General features: G+C 36.3%; 1 protein-coding gene across 1 annotated transcript; it reads right to left on the reverse strand.

Annotated features, from left to right (window-relative positions):
• Window positions 1–15,615: 15,615 nt before the first annotated feature.
• Window positions 15,616–16,545, reverse strand: LOC119538198 (olfactory receptor 5AK2-like). Its single transcript, XM_037841004.1, has one exon. It carries the CDS (start codon window positions 16,543–16,545, stop codon window positions 15,616–15,618), a length of 930 nt encoding a protein of 309 aa, XP_037696932.1.
• Between the last annotated feature and the right edge of the window lie 1,712 nt (window positions 16,546–18,257).

An 18,257-nucleotide genomic window follows, 5' to 3' on the forward strand; every position in this document is an offset into this window, starting at 1 on the left:
GACTACCAAAAATCTAGGAAGGACCACAGAAAGAAAGGAAATCATCATGACTTCTTGAAATGAAAGGTTTTTTGGTTTCACATCACTTTTTTAACGAAAATTCATGGAAAATACTCACAACAGTATTTGTTACTTTCAAAATATTTTTTTCTATTTTCTTGAGTAGAATTAACCAGATAAACAGTGATACTTGAGCCACAGATCTTTTTCAAATTGAAGATTTTCACAGAAGACTGACTTTTAGTATGCATGGCTCTAAAAATCATAGATTCACACTTTTCCACCATATTAAACAGACATCCATATTTGCATAAAGTGATATTCAACTATGATTATGTACCTTTTTCGACAATCTGTAGTTTTTCACTGCCATTTATTTCTTAATCTGGGTCCAAGCTCTTAAAATTAGTAGCACTTGTTAGAGAGGAATTTTCCCTAAGGTATTTTCATGATCCACACATATTTCAGGTATCTTTTTACTACCATCCATAGCTTGCAATTCCTATCTAGGTGATGCTTTTAATAAACCAGATAATCAAAATATATATAAATAAATGTAACATACAAAATTATATTTATATGAAGATTTCTGAATTATAAGTCTGTGTTTCCCATTACATTGTTTTCCTTTTAATTACAACCTGATTATCTGCAAAAATTTGATTCATACACAATGATGGCTTATTTTAAATCATAATTGATCTCAGATTTTCTACTTCTTAAGTTTTGGTACTTCTGTATCTGATTAGGTATGCAGCTGACATCAATTAACACTTGACTTTTTGAATACTGCATGCTTTTGAACTCTGACTCTAGTGTCCTTGTTCTTAAATGCCATTCAATATTGCCAACACTACACAAGTAGAGCAGTGTTTCATGGACTCTTGGTGTGGCAGTGATTGGCTTGCCACTCATCAGTGCATTTGCCTTTTCTTCTGGGCAGAGCTAGACCACAATTGCAGTAATGCCTGGCCATGATATCAAGTTCTGCTCAATGCAATATGGGCAATAGTTATGCATGGTACTTCTCGGCCTAACCCCTCCACCTCCAAATTGACCCACCCCATTTGAATCAGATGCAGACTTTTCTTCCTGCTCTGAATATTGACATATTGACATTCCGGGCATCTTTAGAAGCCATGTGTTAGGGTTGCCAGATAAAAATGGGACACTAGTTAAATCTGAATTTCAGATAAACAACAAATAACATTTTAGCATAGGTGTGACCTAAATATTGCATGGCACATACTTATAGTACAATGTTTTTTTTTGCTGTTTATATCAAATTCAAATTCAACATGGCATCCTCTTCTTTTATTTACCAAGTTTGGAATTTCCACCTCTGTAGCTTATGGCCATCTCTTTCTGGTTGCGTTCCTGAATGACTGTGTGGAGCATAGGCCTCCCACCAGCAACCCCTTTCCTTCTCTGGATTTATGTGATTGAGAACTTCTATAGTAATAAATCATTGAGATTTGGTTTTTACTGATTACAACAGCTACTCTTGTTTCAATCAGCTCTCACTGCAGTCATTCTTCTAATTATTCGTAAGTGACCTATTCATAAGTCTTCAGAAACTTAGTTATTTGTAATATTGCTATTGTAATATGGTTGAGTCTTTCGAGTTGTGAGTCTGTTGTATGATTCAAAGTGCACTATTTGGCAAAAAGGAAAGCATAATTGATACTTTCAATGCCATTCTGTTCTCTCCTCACTGTGATGGAATATTATAACATTGGTGAATTTGGGCATTTAAGATATGAGGCATTTAAAAAAGGTCCCTCAACCTAACCACCTCAAATGTCAAGTGACAGTTGTATGTGGCAGTGGTTGTAAAATAATAGATTCCAGTCTATATGTGTTATTCCAGGAAAATATTAATGTTAAAATTTCATACCTAAATGAATATCATCTCATTCAAAGGACTCTGGATGCAGAATATTTACTGTTGGTGATAATGCCTTTAGCAAATCAGTTTAGAAATTTTCCTTGGTAATTGCTTTCAGAATCTGAAGTCCATCTTCTTGACCATAAATTGATAGTGGCAATTCTTTGTTCATTGAGGTGTAATTCAAAACAAGTGTGAACACAATGTGTGTGGAATTATTTTTGAAAATCTCATCAACTTTCTGCATCAGGTTGTATAGCATAGAAGATAGTGAGAAAAATTAGAGTGTACCAATCACCTGGAAATGCTGGATAAAATATCAAAAGGGTAATTGTAAGATCATATCAGGCTCACAAGCAAGTAAGGAAAATAGCTATCAGCTGAGGATTGTAAGGGACACTGCAAACCAGAGTGGTGATTATGAGATAGTACTGGGGCTTCCCCAGGGGCTTTTTCCATTACAGGAAGCTCAGAACTTTAATTTAAAGAATTAAGTAGGGACTAGGAATCTGTGTCTTGGATATGCATGATGCAGATGGACACAAATCTGGCATGAACCCTGGAAGTATTACAATCCCAGTAAAGAAAGTCTTAGAAAAAAATCCCCCAATGGAAAACAGCTTCTGTTTTGACACACACAAACAGATAATTCCCAACTGAGAATTTGTAACTACCACCCTGAATTCACATAGGTTTGGAATTTAAATTTATTTTATCAACCTGAATAATTAAGAGGAAATTGTTCTGTATATGCATACTTTTGGCTATCTGGCTGAAACAAAGTAAAATCTTGTGGAGGAATATACCAATAATCCAGATTCCTCAGGATTCCTGCAGATTAAGTCTGTAAATATTATCTTGTAATGCAAAAAAGAAAACTAAAAAAATACCAAGAAATAAATCATCCTGAGTGAAAGTTAGCAGAAACGACAATTAGAAAAATTGAACAACATAGGATTTGGAATATTGGAATTATCGGTTCTAGAACATAAAATTACTAGATTTATATTGTTTAATTAAATTTAAAAATTGAAAATAAGAGCAGGGAAAAAGAGACTATGAAAGATTGCCAATCAGATTTATAAAAGAATCTGATAGATTTCCTAGGGAAAAAAAATCATTGAAACAAAAGACCACTGATTAGAAACACCTAATGAGAGCTAGAAGCTATGTACAAATACATTCCCGGGATATAGGACAGAGTGAGGAGCTCATGAGATATTATGAGAGGTTAAGAAATATGGATGTTAGAATAGAATGCATTAAATCAGCATTTCAAAAGAAGAGACTGTTTTAGGAAATAATGGGTGAGAACTTTTGAGAACTTCCAAAAGTTAAAAAATTTGGAAAGCAGGAAGAATATCAACCAGTATAGATAGAAATTGTTCACACCTAGAAATACAATTGTGGAGAAAAAAAAAGCAGAACAAGAAAGGCAAAGAGAAGATCACAAAAGCACAGAGAGAGAAGGGAATGATAAAAGTCTGAAAAGTAAATTTCTCCATAGTTACAAAAAAAACCCAGAAGGGGGCAGAATAAAGTATTCATCATGCCCTAAGTAAATGATCATGACCCAAAATTTTATACCTACAGAAACAATTATACAAGGGAGGCTAACAGCATCATCTTCTCTGTTATTTTGATGCCCCAAACTGTTTATCTAATTATGAGGAAATAATCTGAAAAAATCCAGATGATGGGGAATTCTACAAATCAACTGGCTTGGACACCTCAAAAGTGTCAATTTCATAAAAGCCATAAAACAAGAAAAACAAAACAAAACAAAGCAAGGTAACTATTTTAGATTAAAAAAAGACTAGAAAGACATTACAACTAAATTCAAATCGTAATCCTTGATTGGATCTTACATCTGGGGATGTAAAAAAAACTAAAGCAGCAAAGGACATTGTTGGGATAAATAGGGAATTTGAATAATGTTTAAATATTAGTGTTCTTTTATTAAAATTAAATTCTTTTGGTGTGATAATATGGTCATAAAGGAGATTTTTTTTTTTTTGTTCAAGGGAGGTATATGCAGAATATCTCTACTGATCTGTGTATGTGGAAATAAAGCAAATCATTGGAAGAAAAATGGGTGAATCTAGCTGAAGGGTATAACAATGTTCACTGAACTATCATTTTCACTTTCATGAAGGCTTTATATTTTTTAAAATAAGAAGTTAATGAAAATGATAATAAATAAAGCATTAATATGCAAAAATAACTGGAGAGCTTTTACCATCAAAGGTTGTGCATTAAAGATGCTTCTAAAGACTGTGCTCAGAGAAGTGAAATATAATGCCTGAAGAAGATCTGAGAAGCAAGAAGAAATGGTGAGCTTAAATATGGGCGATCAGGTGAGTAAATTGGAATAAATACACACAATATAAAATCTTAATAAAATTGTTCTCCCATGAGGGGCAACAGCAAATAAAGTGTAAATATCAGGTAACACTAATATATAGATTTGGAGGTCATTTGATTTAAAGTGCTCTAGAATTCTTGTACTTTAGAATTTGATGTAGATGTGCTTGTTTTAGATAACTACAAAAAAGATAAAGCTTAAGACTACTTTTTAAATTTTAGGTGAGTAAATGGAATGTTAAAATTAGTTCATCAAAATGAAAACAATAAAAGAGATAAAGAGACTAATTGGAAAAAAACCAAGACAAATTGAAATCACAAGAGATGGCATAAATAAATCCAACTGTATTAGTAGGATAATAAATGTAACTGGACTAAACTCATTAAAATTCAGACATTGTCAAACTGGATGTTAAGAAAGAAAAATCAATCCGTGTGATATAGCAGACAAGAAGTGTTGGAAAACACTAACTGACCAACAATTAAATAAATTACGGTACAGAAATATTAGAACACTGTACATCAGGGAAAATGAATTCACAAGATGTACATTTCTTAGCCCTAATCTTAAAAGTGTAATGTTGAGGAAAAGAGCATATTGGTGTTACAGTACAATATAATGGGGCTTCAATATTATTGATAATATTTTACATTCATAGTTATTTGGTGGTTATATATATTCACTGTATATTCTTATGCCTTTTTGTTAATGTTAAAAGTTGATTATTAAATAAATGTGAAATACTTAAATAGTAAATAATTAATATTTATTAAACATTAAACCAGTATACATTTCTTATATGAATTTTACATCTGTTAAATTGTCTTTGAGCTCAGTTGACAGTATACTATGTCTCAGCAAGTCAAAATGCTGCTAATTTTAACTCTAGTGTTGAAACAAATTGCTCTGTTTTGGCTGGGTTCTAACTGAAGTTTTTACATTTAGGGGTCATGTTCCAGGAAAAAATTTTATCTAAAAATGCATGACTAGTATTCATTCCCCAGTGTTTGGAGCTAAGGCAGTTAAACAGACAAAAAAGCCAAGGAGACTGATTTGCTCATTAAGCAGAGGAGGCAGTCATTGACTGAGGTAGATCCTGAAAGTTTATCAGTGGCAGCAATAATGAAACAAATGGGCACATCCCAAGGAGTCCATGTTGAAGAACAGCATTCATTTGCGAATATGTGTTTTAAGTGCCTTGACAATTAAAATGGTCTCCACATTTCACAAAGCCTAACAAAAATAAAGCAGTTTATTAAATCAAAGTTACACCTTTACAACAAGGGTGTCACCATTCTTAGGGTTAAAAACTATCAAATCAGTCCAAAAGAAAAATCGAGCATCCTGTCTATTGAAAACAATGTGCAGAGACTTTAGGGTCTATTATGGTGAGTAAGTTGCATTCAGAGTCTGCAAGACATTAGTCATTTTTCAGGTAGATTCTCTGATCAAAGCCAGAGTTAATAGCATCCAAATTGATATGCAAACCCAATGCTGTTTTATTTTAATTTAAGGAAAGCTCCCAACTAGTTTGAGGCTCTAGAAGCCTTTCCTGGAATAACTGGCTTTAAATTTGGTTCTAGAAATATGTTTGGAATTGTACCAGCTAGAGATTGAAACTGCCAGGGAAGGCAACTATAGGTAGAGGAAGTAACTTGAGCAAAAGCATGGTAATGTTGCCTCACATACTAAGGGTGCGGCAAAATGGACTCATATTTATATACACTTAAAGTGGTGTTGCTCTATTAGCAGCAGTTTCTACATTAAACCAGAAACAAATTTTCGTGTAACCCTTTCAGAGATATTCTCAATTAAAGCAAACTTCCACTCTAGATGTGACCTCTCCCTTTCCCATAGTGTTAGCTGGTAAATAAGACGAATTATTTCACTCAAAAACATTTATTGAGTAAATCCAAGGCATTGTTTAAGATGCTGCATTCCAAAGAGATCCCAACTTACCCCATCTGCTGATCCTGCTACTCCTTTTCCATCTTCAATTTTCTGGAGGTGAAATATGGCAAAGAACTGAGGATAAACTTCCTACTGGATAGCTCAAACTTCTAGGGCTGGATTTTTCTTGTAGACACTAGAGAAATGTTTGTCTACTTAGAAAAAATGCATTAGAAGTTACTTTTTAAGAGTTGTATTTATATTAGGATATCCCTTTCTACACTTGCTGCAAGCTGATGGCTCCCAAGGTGATGTTTTTGAATTTTCTACAAACAGGCAGTTAATTTTTGAGGGCTAATATCTATTCCCTTGAAAATATCAGACTCCGGGGTGAATGTGAGTGCTGAGTTGAGATTCCCAATTGAGATCTTTAAATAAAAGCAGTTCTGTTCTTTAGGGACTTTGCATCTTATTTACCTCCATGAAATCAGGGACTACCTATCTCAGGCTGGGTCTGGCCTTGGATTCTGAAAACATGGTTTTGAATCCTGGAATTTCCACTTCCTCTAAACTTCAGTTTCCTCATAGGTAAAATATGTCTAATGACATCAAATATGGCTGCCTTGGTGGTGTGAAAAAAACAAATGAAATGTGCATGCACGTGTATTTTGAACTGTGAAGGGCTTTGCACATGAAAAAATTATTGTTAGGATTCTCCAAATTTGGTGCCCCTCTTTTGCTGCTGTAATTGCCATTTTCACATACTTCAAAGATTTCCCAAAGCTGAAGTTGTGTCACCAGCGTCAGTGAAGTAAGACATGTGCTTTTCTACCTTGGTTCAATTCATGCCTCACTTTGCTAAACCCCAGGTAGTCATTAGCTGAAAGAAAGTCACAGACATCACCCTGTAGTTCTTGACCATCTGTTCAGAGAGTCCTTAAGTATCCTGCTTGATCTCAACTGTCAAGTGACTCCATAGGATTGAATCCTTCCTCTCCAGTTGCATAGTTGCCCTGGCAAGGAGTCTGGCTGAACACTAAAAGCTTGTCATAAATCCATATGTTCTTGCCTCCTCTTCCTATATTTATTATCCCCAGTGATTGTTTGAACACTGCTGTCCACTCCAGCCTTATGAAAGGCTAACTGCTGCTCTTCAAAGACATGCTATTTTCTGGAATGCCTTCTGAAACTCTCTGCCTCCTGCTTCTCCATCTTTGCCCACCTTTCACTGTTTTCCTGGTTAATTCATACTCATTTTTTAAATCTTTGTTCATGGAAATGTGCATCTGGTTCTTCCCTTACCCCTTATGATTTAGATCCTTCTCTCTTTCATCCTATTTCCACTGGAGCTGGGTATCTATAGTTTTTCCCTATGTGCTAATTACTTATGTTAATCACATGTTTACTTTGGATGGTGAACTCCTTGAAGGCAAGCATAATTTTTGTTTTTGTGTAGGTTGTTCCTAGCAAGGTTGTTCCTAGAATGCAGTCAAATTTTCACAGAATCAGTGAGTGAACTGACATGAATGAAAGAGACCTGGCCTCCTATAGATAAATGCATTTTTTGATCATCACTACTGAGAGCACAAAAACAGTGCTAATAGAAATAATGTTTGTTAGAGATTGCTGTTTGTTTTAGTTTCCTAGGCTTCTCAAAGTAGACACCAGGAATTGGCTTGTCTTAAACAATGGGAATTTATTAGCTTACAAGCTTATAGTTCTGAGGTCATGAAAATGTCCAAATAAAAGCACCGTCAAGGTGATGTTTTCTTCCTGAAGACCAGCTGCTGGTGATCCTTGGCTCGTTTGTCACATTGCAAGGCATATGGCGGCATCTGTTGGTCTCTTCCTTCTCTTCTGGGCTTTGTTGCCTTCAGCTTCTTGCTTCTGTAGCTTTCTCTTCTCTCTGTCTGTATTCATTCCATTTATAAAGGACCCCAGTAAAAGGATTAGGGCCCATCTGGAATGAGATGGGTTACATTTTAATGAAGTAGTCTCATCAGAATGTTTATAATGGGTTCGTACCCACAGGAATGGATTCAATATAAGAACATGTTTTTCTGGGGTCCACACAACTTCAAACCACTACACAATTTCAAGGCACTTGGCTAAAAGGCTTTGCAAGCAGTGTCTTGTTTAATCTGTAAGATAATCCTATTGGGAGAGTATTGTTGTCTGCATTTTACAGATAAAGGAGCTGAAGTTTAGAGAAGTGAAGTGATTGGGTCATGGCCATACTGATAGTAGTGTGAGAGGCTGGGATTCAAATACATTGGTTTGAATTCAGAATTTAAAATCTCAGTCAGCAGATTGAGCCAGACTTGAGGAACTAACATGGAGAAATCTTCAATGTTGTGGAAAATCATAAATTCAGTTATTCTATATCAATGTGTTTTGTGCTAATGCAACAATGTTCTATGTTGAGGTAACAGATATTGAGCATCCATTATATTCCAAGAAGTGTTCCAGGCATTGAAACAACAAGAAACAGGACAAGGTGGTTATGGCCATCACAAAATTTGCTTTTTAATGTGTGTAAGAGAGTATAGACGAACCAGTGAATGAACAAGATAACTTCTGACAGGAGTCATGCTATAAGGAAAATAAACTACTGTGGTATGATGGAATTTGCTAGAATGATGGTAGCTCAGCCCTTGTCAGCCTCCTGTAGATGCAAAAAGTGTCCCACAATCAGATGTACAACTTTGAGAGAGCAGGAATAGATGGTCTCCCAATCTCTTCTTTCCTAACAGTCTGTTATGGAGGCAGAATAACGAAGACACAATAATCATTTTCACGTGAAACACATACCTGTTTATTACCATTCCTTTGTGCTAACCTGAACACCTGGCTCTGAATCATTTTGATCACCCTCTTCACATCAACTGATGCTATCATTTGGCCTATATATAGAGATCGATCGATCTATCTATCGATCTATCTATCTATCTATCTATCTATCTATCTATCTATCTATCATCTATCTGTCTACCTATCTATCTAATTTCTGGGACATTTATTGAGCTAACAGCATTTCAATGAACACTTAACCTGAACAGGGAAAGGTGAGATATATAGCAATACCTTTTCCCAGGTATTTATTCCTCCTGCTTTCTATATTACCAAGATATTATTACTAAGGATTTGTTTCCTTGCTTTTTCCAGACTCTAAGATTTGCCTACACATCTTGACCCCATTCCTCTATAAAATGAGATCTGTTGCATTTCTCTGATCACTCTTCTATTGTCACAACTTCCTCCAACTCTGATCTCACCTGGGAAAGGTTCTGGTAAGGAATCTTCTGATTAGACTGGGCCCACCGGATAATCAAGATAATCTCCCAATCTCAGTGTCCTTAATTTAACCACATCTGCAAAGCTACTTTCTCCAGTAAAGTAACATATTCCTAGGTCCAGGGGGGTAGGATGTGGAAAGGATTGGTGAGCCATTACTTTGCCTATTATGGTTATACATCGTGGAATGGATGAGGGCCATATGAAAATATCCCTCATTACAAGATAATGCCAAATTATTTACCAAAATGGTTGTATCAGTTTATATTTATATGAGCTATGTATAATAGTCTTTTAAAAAAAAGTCTTTTAGTACTGTCAGAATTCTTACTTCCATTAGTCAAAAACATATGATTGAAATCTTATTCTCATTTAATTTGTATTCCCCTGATAACGGTAATGTTGGGCATCCTTCAAATGTTTATTAGTGACGAATTTTTCCCCGTCTCTGAAATGCCTGTTGTTTCTATTTATATTGTTGATATTATGTGTTTTTTATATGCCATTGATGTGAATCCTATATTGATGGTAAGTGCTGCAAACATATTTTGATAAGTAGAAATTCTAATTTTAATGTACTTGAACTTATCCTTTTTCTGGTTTAGATTTAAGGGTACTTTAAATCTTCCTCTCCATGGAAGTGTGAAATCAGATTTTGAACATTTTTTGATATTTGAATTCCTAATACATTAGCCCTGATACAGAAAGAAGTTTGCTGATTCCTTCTCCAGAACTGTAGAGATTTGCATTAAAACCCTTATGTGGCTTGCCAAAGACAGCATGGTACATGGTGCATTTCTACCATATATATCTCTTATGCCATGGTTCCTGATGATCTTATGGCCTAAGTGGGAGTTCCTCTCATACTATAGCTTGGACATTCTTCAGAGGCCTCTTTTTTTCTGGTCCCCATTTTTCAGGTCATCTAATAAATGGGTTACAGCAGTATTCTACAATGCGGCATATCCTGCCTCTAAAACTCAAAGAGGGCTACCAAGCATTATGGCTCTTTCTAGATGGTGGGAATTGTAAGGTCTCATATGTATAATAACTTGTGCTGTCCATGAGGCATGTCCTTGCATGACTTCACCATCTCCCACCATCAGGTGCACAGAAACCCTACCTGAGTGTCCAGAGTATTTGCCTTCTGTGTTCACTAGATCAAATTATGTGGTCACTATAATGGATCTGAGTGATCTACAGGTTTCTGGATGGTCAAGATCTCATAGACTATACTAAGACTGAGGAGAATTCACATTGTCTGAGGGAGGGATTTGGAATGTATACTGATATCTATGCTAAGACAATGTGCCTTGCTTCCTATCTTTCTTCCTGTTAAGTGTTGAACAGTATTCATTCCCAAATCAATGCCTATGCAGAGCACTGTGTTGTTCTAGTAACAGTACCACATTTGGCACGGCAGCTGAAATGGCTGCTACTATTTGGCTAAATTTGTGGCAGCCTGTTGGCACCTGCTATAAACAATGTGGTTTTTGCAAGGTCTAGACCGGTGAATTTAATGGTGATACAATTAGGAGCACCACCTTAGCATAATGTAAATAAGGGTGTGGTGCCATTCCACTGTCTTCCATTCCAGCCAGAATGCATCTGAGGTACTGGCATGTTTAGTGTCCCCCAAACCACCTCCCCTTTCACTCTGGTGGTCGGCAACCATTATATGCTGCCTCCTGGCACCAATATTTTTGGCAGTAATCTGATGACTTTCTTCCTAACCTCGCTAATCAGTTATCTACATTAGGAATCATATCAGGTATTACAGATTATCAATAAAGTGTGAGACTCATTTGGAGGGGGTTAATGGAGACAGCACTCATGCATCCATTGCCAGAAGTGACATCTGCTCCTCTGGGTTAAATGACACCCTGGGACCTTCCCTCTTTGTCCATATTTCTGTGCCATTAGGTATTTCTGTCCATGAGTCCTCTGTTACACATGCACACACACACACACACACCCCAACATATATATACACACCCCTAACTTCGAAAAGCAAATAAAACAAAACAAAATAGTATCAATAAATAAAAAAAAGAAACAAGACAAACTAAACACATTTTTGGAAAGAAATCTGATAAGTCAAGCTACCGAGATGGATTCCCATATTTATTGCATAAAATGTGTATTAAAAAAGTGAAATTCAAGGTGCTAAAGGTTTGGAGGAATGGATCTGTTCACCTGTATCCTCTGTGCTCTTTCATTCTACAATTCTGTACATAGAACAAACAGACTTAATTCACATAATAATACTGTGTGTTTATTTCCAAAGACATTGCTTTGTTGTTGTTTCAGGCAGTTGTTCCACCCAGTGAGTTCAGCAGAGTTCTGGCAGCTGCTTCACTTTTGAACCCAAGTAAACTTTAGAATTCTGCTCAGTACTTCCAACTCAAGTGTGGGTGCTTGGTCTAGATTTCAGGTACCTTCTTTCTGATTTCATTTGTCCACTTATTTTTTCAACAAATATTTATTGAGCAACTATAATGTTCTAAGAGTCTGCTGGATGTTGGGAAGCCAATGATGAGCAAGGTATTTTCTTCACCTCCATATTTCTTTTATTGGTGGGGCCATTTATCTGTCCTGGATGCAAGATAAATCACAGCATGATTAGGGAGCCAACTGAAGAAGGAATTAACTAAAAGCTAGAAGCAAGGATGGTACAATATTTCCAGTTTAGTTAGGCATTTCCCAACTACAGTTAGGGAAGTCCTTCTTTCATCCCTTAATGCCCAAAAGGGTGTAGTCAGTATTTTCTCAAACTGGGGCAGTATCATTATTTCCTGGGAGACTTTAAAAATTTCCTATTTTATGTATACTGAATGCAAATCTCTAGGAGTTGGTGTCAGAGATCTTTTAAAAAGTCCTCTGGTGATTATGATGCAGCCAGTCCAGTTTGGTATTTGTGTCATATTGACTCTGTCCACATTATAACCTCTAAATGTCTACTGTAGGTAAAACTGAGTACTGAGTACTAGGTTTGTTCCAGTTTGCTAATGCTGCCAGAATGTAAAATACCAGAAAGAGATTGGCTTTTATAAAGGGGGTTTATCTGTTTACAAAATTAAAGTCTTAAGGCCATAAGGCATCCAAGGTAAGGCCTCAACAGTAGGGAACCTTCATGGCTATTGGCATCCGGAAAACCTCTGTCAGCTCAGAGGCACATGACTGGCATCCGCTTGCTCCCAGGTTGTGCTTCAAAATGGTGTTCTCCAAAATGTTGCTCTTAGGGCGTTTTGTCCACTCTTAGCTGCAGCTCCTCTTCAAGATGTCACTCTCAGTTGCTCTCTGCGTCTGGGCCTGTGTTGCTCATTTTAAAGTACTCCAGTGATCCAATAAAGACCCACCCTGAAAGGGTGGGACAACACCTTCATGGAAATAATTCAATGAAAGTTCTCGCCCATAGTTGATTGAGTCACATCTCCAAGGAAACATCTAATCAAAAGTTTCCAACCTAATCAACACTAATACGTTTCCTGCCCGTACAAGATTGCATTAAATATAATGGCATTTTGGGGGACAATGCATCCAAACCAGCACAAGATGTAATGGAATTACAAAATTTTGATGCCTTGGGTATGAGCAGTTGGCCTTTGCATGTCTATTTCAGGTCTCTGTAAACCCTGCTACCATTAATGCTGAGACTACTGGCATTCTGCTGCTTTTTTCCCTCTAGTTTGTTATTTTCTGGAAACTTTCAGGGTCATCTAAAAACAGAAAGTGACTGGATATTTGGCATGGTGGATGTTTCTTCAGTTCACGGAAAAGAAAGCACACAAGGTATTTCAAGCAAAAAGACATTTAATAAAAGCACTTTTATGCTTAGAAAATCTTTTTAAGGAATGGAGAAATGGGTTTCATGAGCACAGGAAGGATGAGGTCAAGAAGCTGCTGTGGTTTCTGTGGCTGTTGCTACCACCATCACAACTGCCTGTCATACCCTGAAGTTTATGACAGGGCATTGGAATCCCAAATCTGGCCATGGTAGCCACATCCAACCATTCATATTTGCACTGCCTGGCTTGCCAGAAGGAAGAAGGTCTTTGGCTCACTTCCTCTTTTCAAATCTCTCATGTGTGAGGTTGATTTGCATCCACAACTCAAAGTGTGAGGGTATCTGAGAAATGCAATTTTGAGCTTTCTAACATCTCCAACTAGAAGGGTGGAATGGAAATTGATAGAGATAAACCATAGCATCTACCTCAAAAGACCAGAGGATGATTGAACTCTTTCACCATTTTTGGAGAGTTTTCTACTGATGGTGGAGATTTGGGCTTCTCTGCATCATGGATGTTTTCTGTCTGCCTTAGCATGTCTCTGCCTTTCTAGTTTTTCTCAGGCTTCTGGCTGCTGTTCTAGGCTCTGAATGAGTCTTGCATCCAAATGTCTCTTTTTCCTTAGCAAAATGTCTTTTATTGGGAGGACCTAAGTGTCCAATTCAATTAAAGGTCAATTTTGGGTCACCAATTCCTCTGCAGTGGACTTCAAGTAAATCTTTGTAATTGTGAGTAAATGAGTAGATGAATGAATGAAGTACTGAATCAGTCAAATTTTGTCTATATTTTCCCTCCTTCTTTTTCCCTCAGTCTAGGCTGGGACCAAACAACCTAACAGTGTAGTTGATGATTCATAAAAATGTACAGTTATTCAATATCAGACCATTACTTGTTTATGCCATGTTGGAAAGTTAGGTTCTCCCTTGGACAAGTGCTAACAATCACTGATCAATCCAAGGCAAGAATCTAGCACAACTTTCTCTTCACAATAGCCTAGTGAATCTATGTCTTTTGTTTATTTATCCCAGAGTCCATTTCCTCTTAGGATGTACTACATCTCAATATTGAATGCAGAGTACCATGTGACTCTATTTTGCAACCCATTCTCATGTTGGATTCTTAGACTTCCCCATATGTAGAAAGGTTTTTCTCAAATGGATATCAAAATTTCTCCCTCTTTGGCCTCATGCCATCCTCTGTCTACCTGTATAATGTCCCTGAAGCAGCGTCCTGCGGTTCTGAACATTGAATATACTGGGTCCTGTCCTGGGGCCAAAAGTGTTTTCTTTTACAAAGACACTTTTTTTTTCTTCACAGATTCATGTAATCCTAAATTGACTTCAGGATATTTTTTTCTCTTCTCTAAGAATTTGTGGGGATATTATATTGGAATATATTTTTTTCTCTTGACCAGCTCCCTTCAAGGGGTTCCTTGTCAGCCTAATTTCTGTTCACTTCACCGACAGCTGGTGTTGCTTTGATGTGACACTTGTGCTTTCACCCAGTTAGCATGGCATCTGCAGTATTAAGGTGGGACTTTCCATTGCCTACCCCCAAATCTATCTGCTAAAGCTTTTCTGTCAACACCTTTTCATCCTGATTCAAAGGCCTCTTGGCCTCCCTTTGACTTCTCATTGAGATTCTGTAATGTACATTATTTGTGGGCCCTAAAATGAATGTTATACCTTTTAGACTTGAATGCCAACTGACAAGATTTTAGGTTCATCTACATTTTAGATTCTCCAGACCACTTTGAGTGAATGATAGAAAATATTTAGAGAGTTGACCTTCCTTAGGCAAGGAAGAAATGGATTCAAAATGTAGAGGGTAACTAAAGACAGAAATGAGTGTTTTCAAGTGCGTGGAAAAGTCACTAACATGAATATTGGAATGAGAGGATAGTCTAAGTCACAAAATGATTTTTAAAATAGTAGATTTATTTTAAATTCAACTTTGTGCAATATTTAGAACATAACTTGTTAGTAGCTTCATTATAGACAATTTTGGGAACTTGTTGGAATAAATGGAAAATAATGTACTTCAATTTTAGCATTGATTTTATACAAATAAGAGCTTTTCTATTCTTTACAAATTTATTTGAAATAATTAAATACTTGGTAATATTTATACATGGCTTTTAATATTTTAAATATCTTGACAGGCAGTGACATATGTTTCTTTATAGGCAGTATAGAACATTTTTTCTCACCTATACTTTAGGGAAAATTAGTCCTAGGAGATGTTGATTCTAATTCTTAGATCTTATCTATTGAAAGAGATTGCATTGTCCTAAGATGTTAACATGTTCTCAATTTCAAAAACATTAAATTGTCCTAATTAATGTCTATTGGATGCTTTGATGTGTTGAATTTTAACAATGTGTGTCCAATCTAGAAGAATTTCTTCCATATCACTTTTAGAGCTTCTTTTACCTCTTTATTTCTCAAGCTATAGATCAGGGGGTTCAACATAGGAATCACAATTCCATAAAATACAGAGGCAACTTTCATATTCTCTTGGGAATTATTAGAAGGAGGCTGTAAGTACATGTAAAAGAGGGTTCCATAGAAAATGGTGACTGCTGTCAGGTGGGAGGCACATGTGGAGAAGGCTTTTTTCCTCCCTGAAGTAGAAGACATCTTTAAGATGGCAGCCAGGATATACGTATAGGAGAAGATGATGACCGACACAGTGAAAGTCAAGTTAAATCCCACAAAGGCAGCAAGTAGCATGAGGTTGATGTAAGTGTCAGAGCACGACAGGGCGAGGATTGGGGGAACATCACAGTAAAAGTGATTGATGGTGTGAGACTTGCATAAGGACACTGAAAATGTAAAGCCTGTGTGTACAGAGGAATTTATTGAGCCCATGACATACGAACCAGTTACCAGTTGGATGCATACTGTTCGGGACATGACTATGGGATAGTGAAGTGGGTTACAGATGGCTACATAACGGTCCACTGCCATAGCAGCCAGGAGGTAACAGTCACTGGTCGCAAATACTACATAAACCCATAGTTGCATCACACATCCCACAAATGAAATTGATTTATTTTCTGATATGAGGTTTTGCAACATCTTGGGAGTGATTGCAGAGGTATAACAGATATCAACAAATGCCAAATGTTGTAGGAAAAAGTACATGGGTGTTTGAAGTCTGGAATCTGCTTTGATGAGTAGGATCATTCCAGTATTACCCAGCATGGAGGTCATGTAGATGAGTAGAAATACAATGAAGAGGACATGCAGAAACCTGTGCTGGGCACAAAATCCCAGAAGAAAGAATTCAGTCACTTCAGTGACATTTCCATGTGTCATGGCTACGAAAAGTCTAGGCATGACAGAGAAAGACCAAGAAAAGAGGAGAAGGCTTTGTGAATTTTTGAGATGAATATACTCTTATGTTTCATGTCACTTTTTTGACTTTGATTTCTGTAGCAAACACTCACAATAAGGTTGATTGATTTCCAAATATTTGAAATATTTTTTTGTTAAGAAACAACCAGGTAAAGATGTACTTGAGCCTTGGATTCATTTTCAAAATGAAGAAGATTACCATAGAAGTCTGACTTATAATATATTTGGTTTTAGGAAACATAGATTAGCACACTTTTCCCAATATATTAAAGAGAATTATGTGTGGTTTGTATTTGTTTAAAACACTAGTCAAATATGATCTTGTACCTTTTTCAACAACCCATAGTTTTTCTTAACCATTTATCATTTTAATTCTGGTCAAAGGTCTCAAATTTGGTAGCCTTAAATAGAAAAATTTCCTGATATATATATATATCTATATATATCTATATATCTATATATATCTATATATCTATATATCTATATATCTATATATATCTCAGAAATTCCTGATTATATATATATCAGTTTGAAGGCTTCAGATTACCTTTCTCTGTACTACTATCTCTGGCACCTAACTAGATGACACTTCCCAACCCAGATATATTACATATATCTATATCCATAGATCCATGTCCATATATTATTACATTATACATATAAGTATCCATGTATATACTTCAGAGTGATAGGCCTGCATTTCTCATTGCATTGTTTTTCTTTTTAATTATAGCCTAGGTGAAAGAGGAATCACCTTCTACCAATTTCTTTGCTTTTCTACTTCCTGTTTTTCTACCTCTATACCCGGTTGGGTACACAGCTGACATGGTTCCTATACACTGCACTCATGAGTTTTTGTATATTGCTAACTCTCACGCTTTGTGACTCCAATGTCTTTGTACTTAAACACCATTCTATATTGTTAAGCACTGTTTGTAGTGAAACAGTGTATCACAGACCCTTGGAATAGCACTGATTAGCTTGCTGCTCATCAACATCTTGATGTTTTCTTCTGGGCATAGAACTAGACCATACTACTCATCACGCATGGAGTAACATGTGGCCATGATGTCAAGTTCTGCTCAATGGAACATAGTCAAAATCTATGTATACTTCTAGGCCAGAATGCCCTCCCACCCTACCAGAACCAAGTACCATTTGACTTTTACCCCCTTCCTCCTAAACTGTCGGCTGCATCTTGACATTCAGAAAAACTTGGAAGTCAGGTGTTAAAGTTGCCAGCTAAATATAGGATAGTGGTATATTTGAATTCATATAAAAAATACTTTTTTTTAGTAAAAGGATAACTTAAATATTGAATATGGCATTCTTATGTTAAAAAATTACTTTGTTTATTCAAAATTCATATTAACTATCATCCTGTATTTATATTTGCTAATTCTGGCAACCTGACATTTACTGCTATGGCCGTCTTTTGTGGCCTGGGTTCCTGAATGATTGTGTGAAGTGATGTGTCACTGCTGGCAACCCCCTTCCTCCACTGGATCTTATGTGATTGAGAACTTCTATTGTGATGTCATGGAGAGTTGGGGGTTTATTTATTAAAGAAGTTATTCTTAATTTTACCATCTTTCATTGCAGCTATGCTTACTTTATATATATATACTTCTTTACTGATTTTTTCCCATTTTATTGTGATATATTCACACATC

This window comes from Choloepus didactylus, chromosome 6 (genome assembly GCF_015220235.1).
Source record: "Choloepus didactylus isolate mChoDid1 chromosome 6, mChoDid1.pri, whole genome shotgun sequence".
NCBI classification, from domain to species: domain Eukaryota; kingdom Metazoa; phylum Chordata; class Mammalia; order Pilosa; family Megalonychidae; genus Choloepus; species Choloepus didactylus.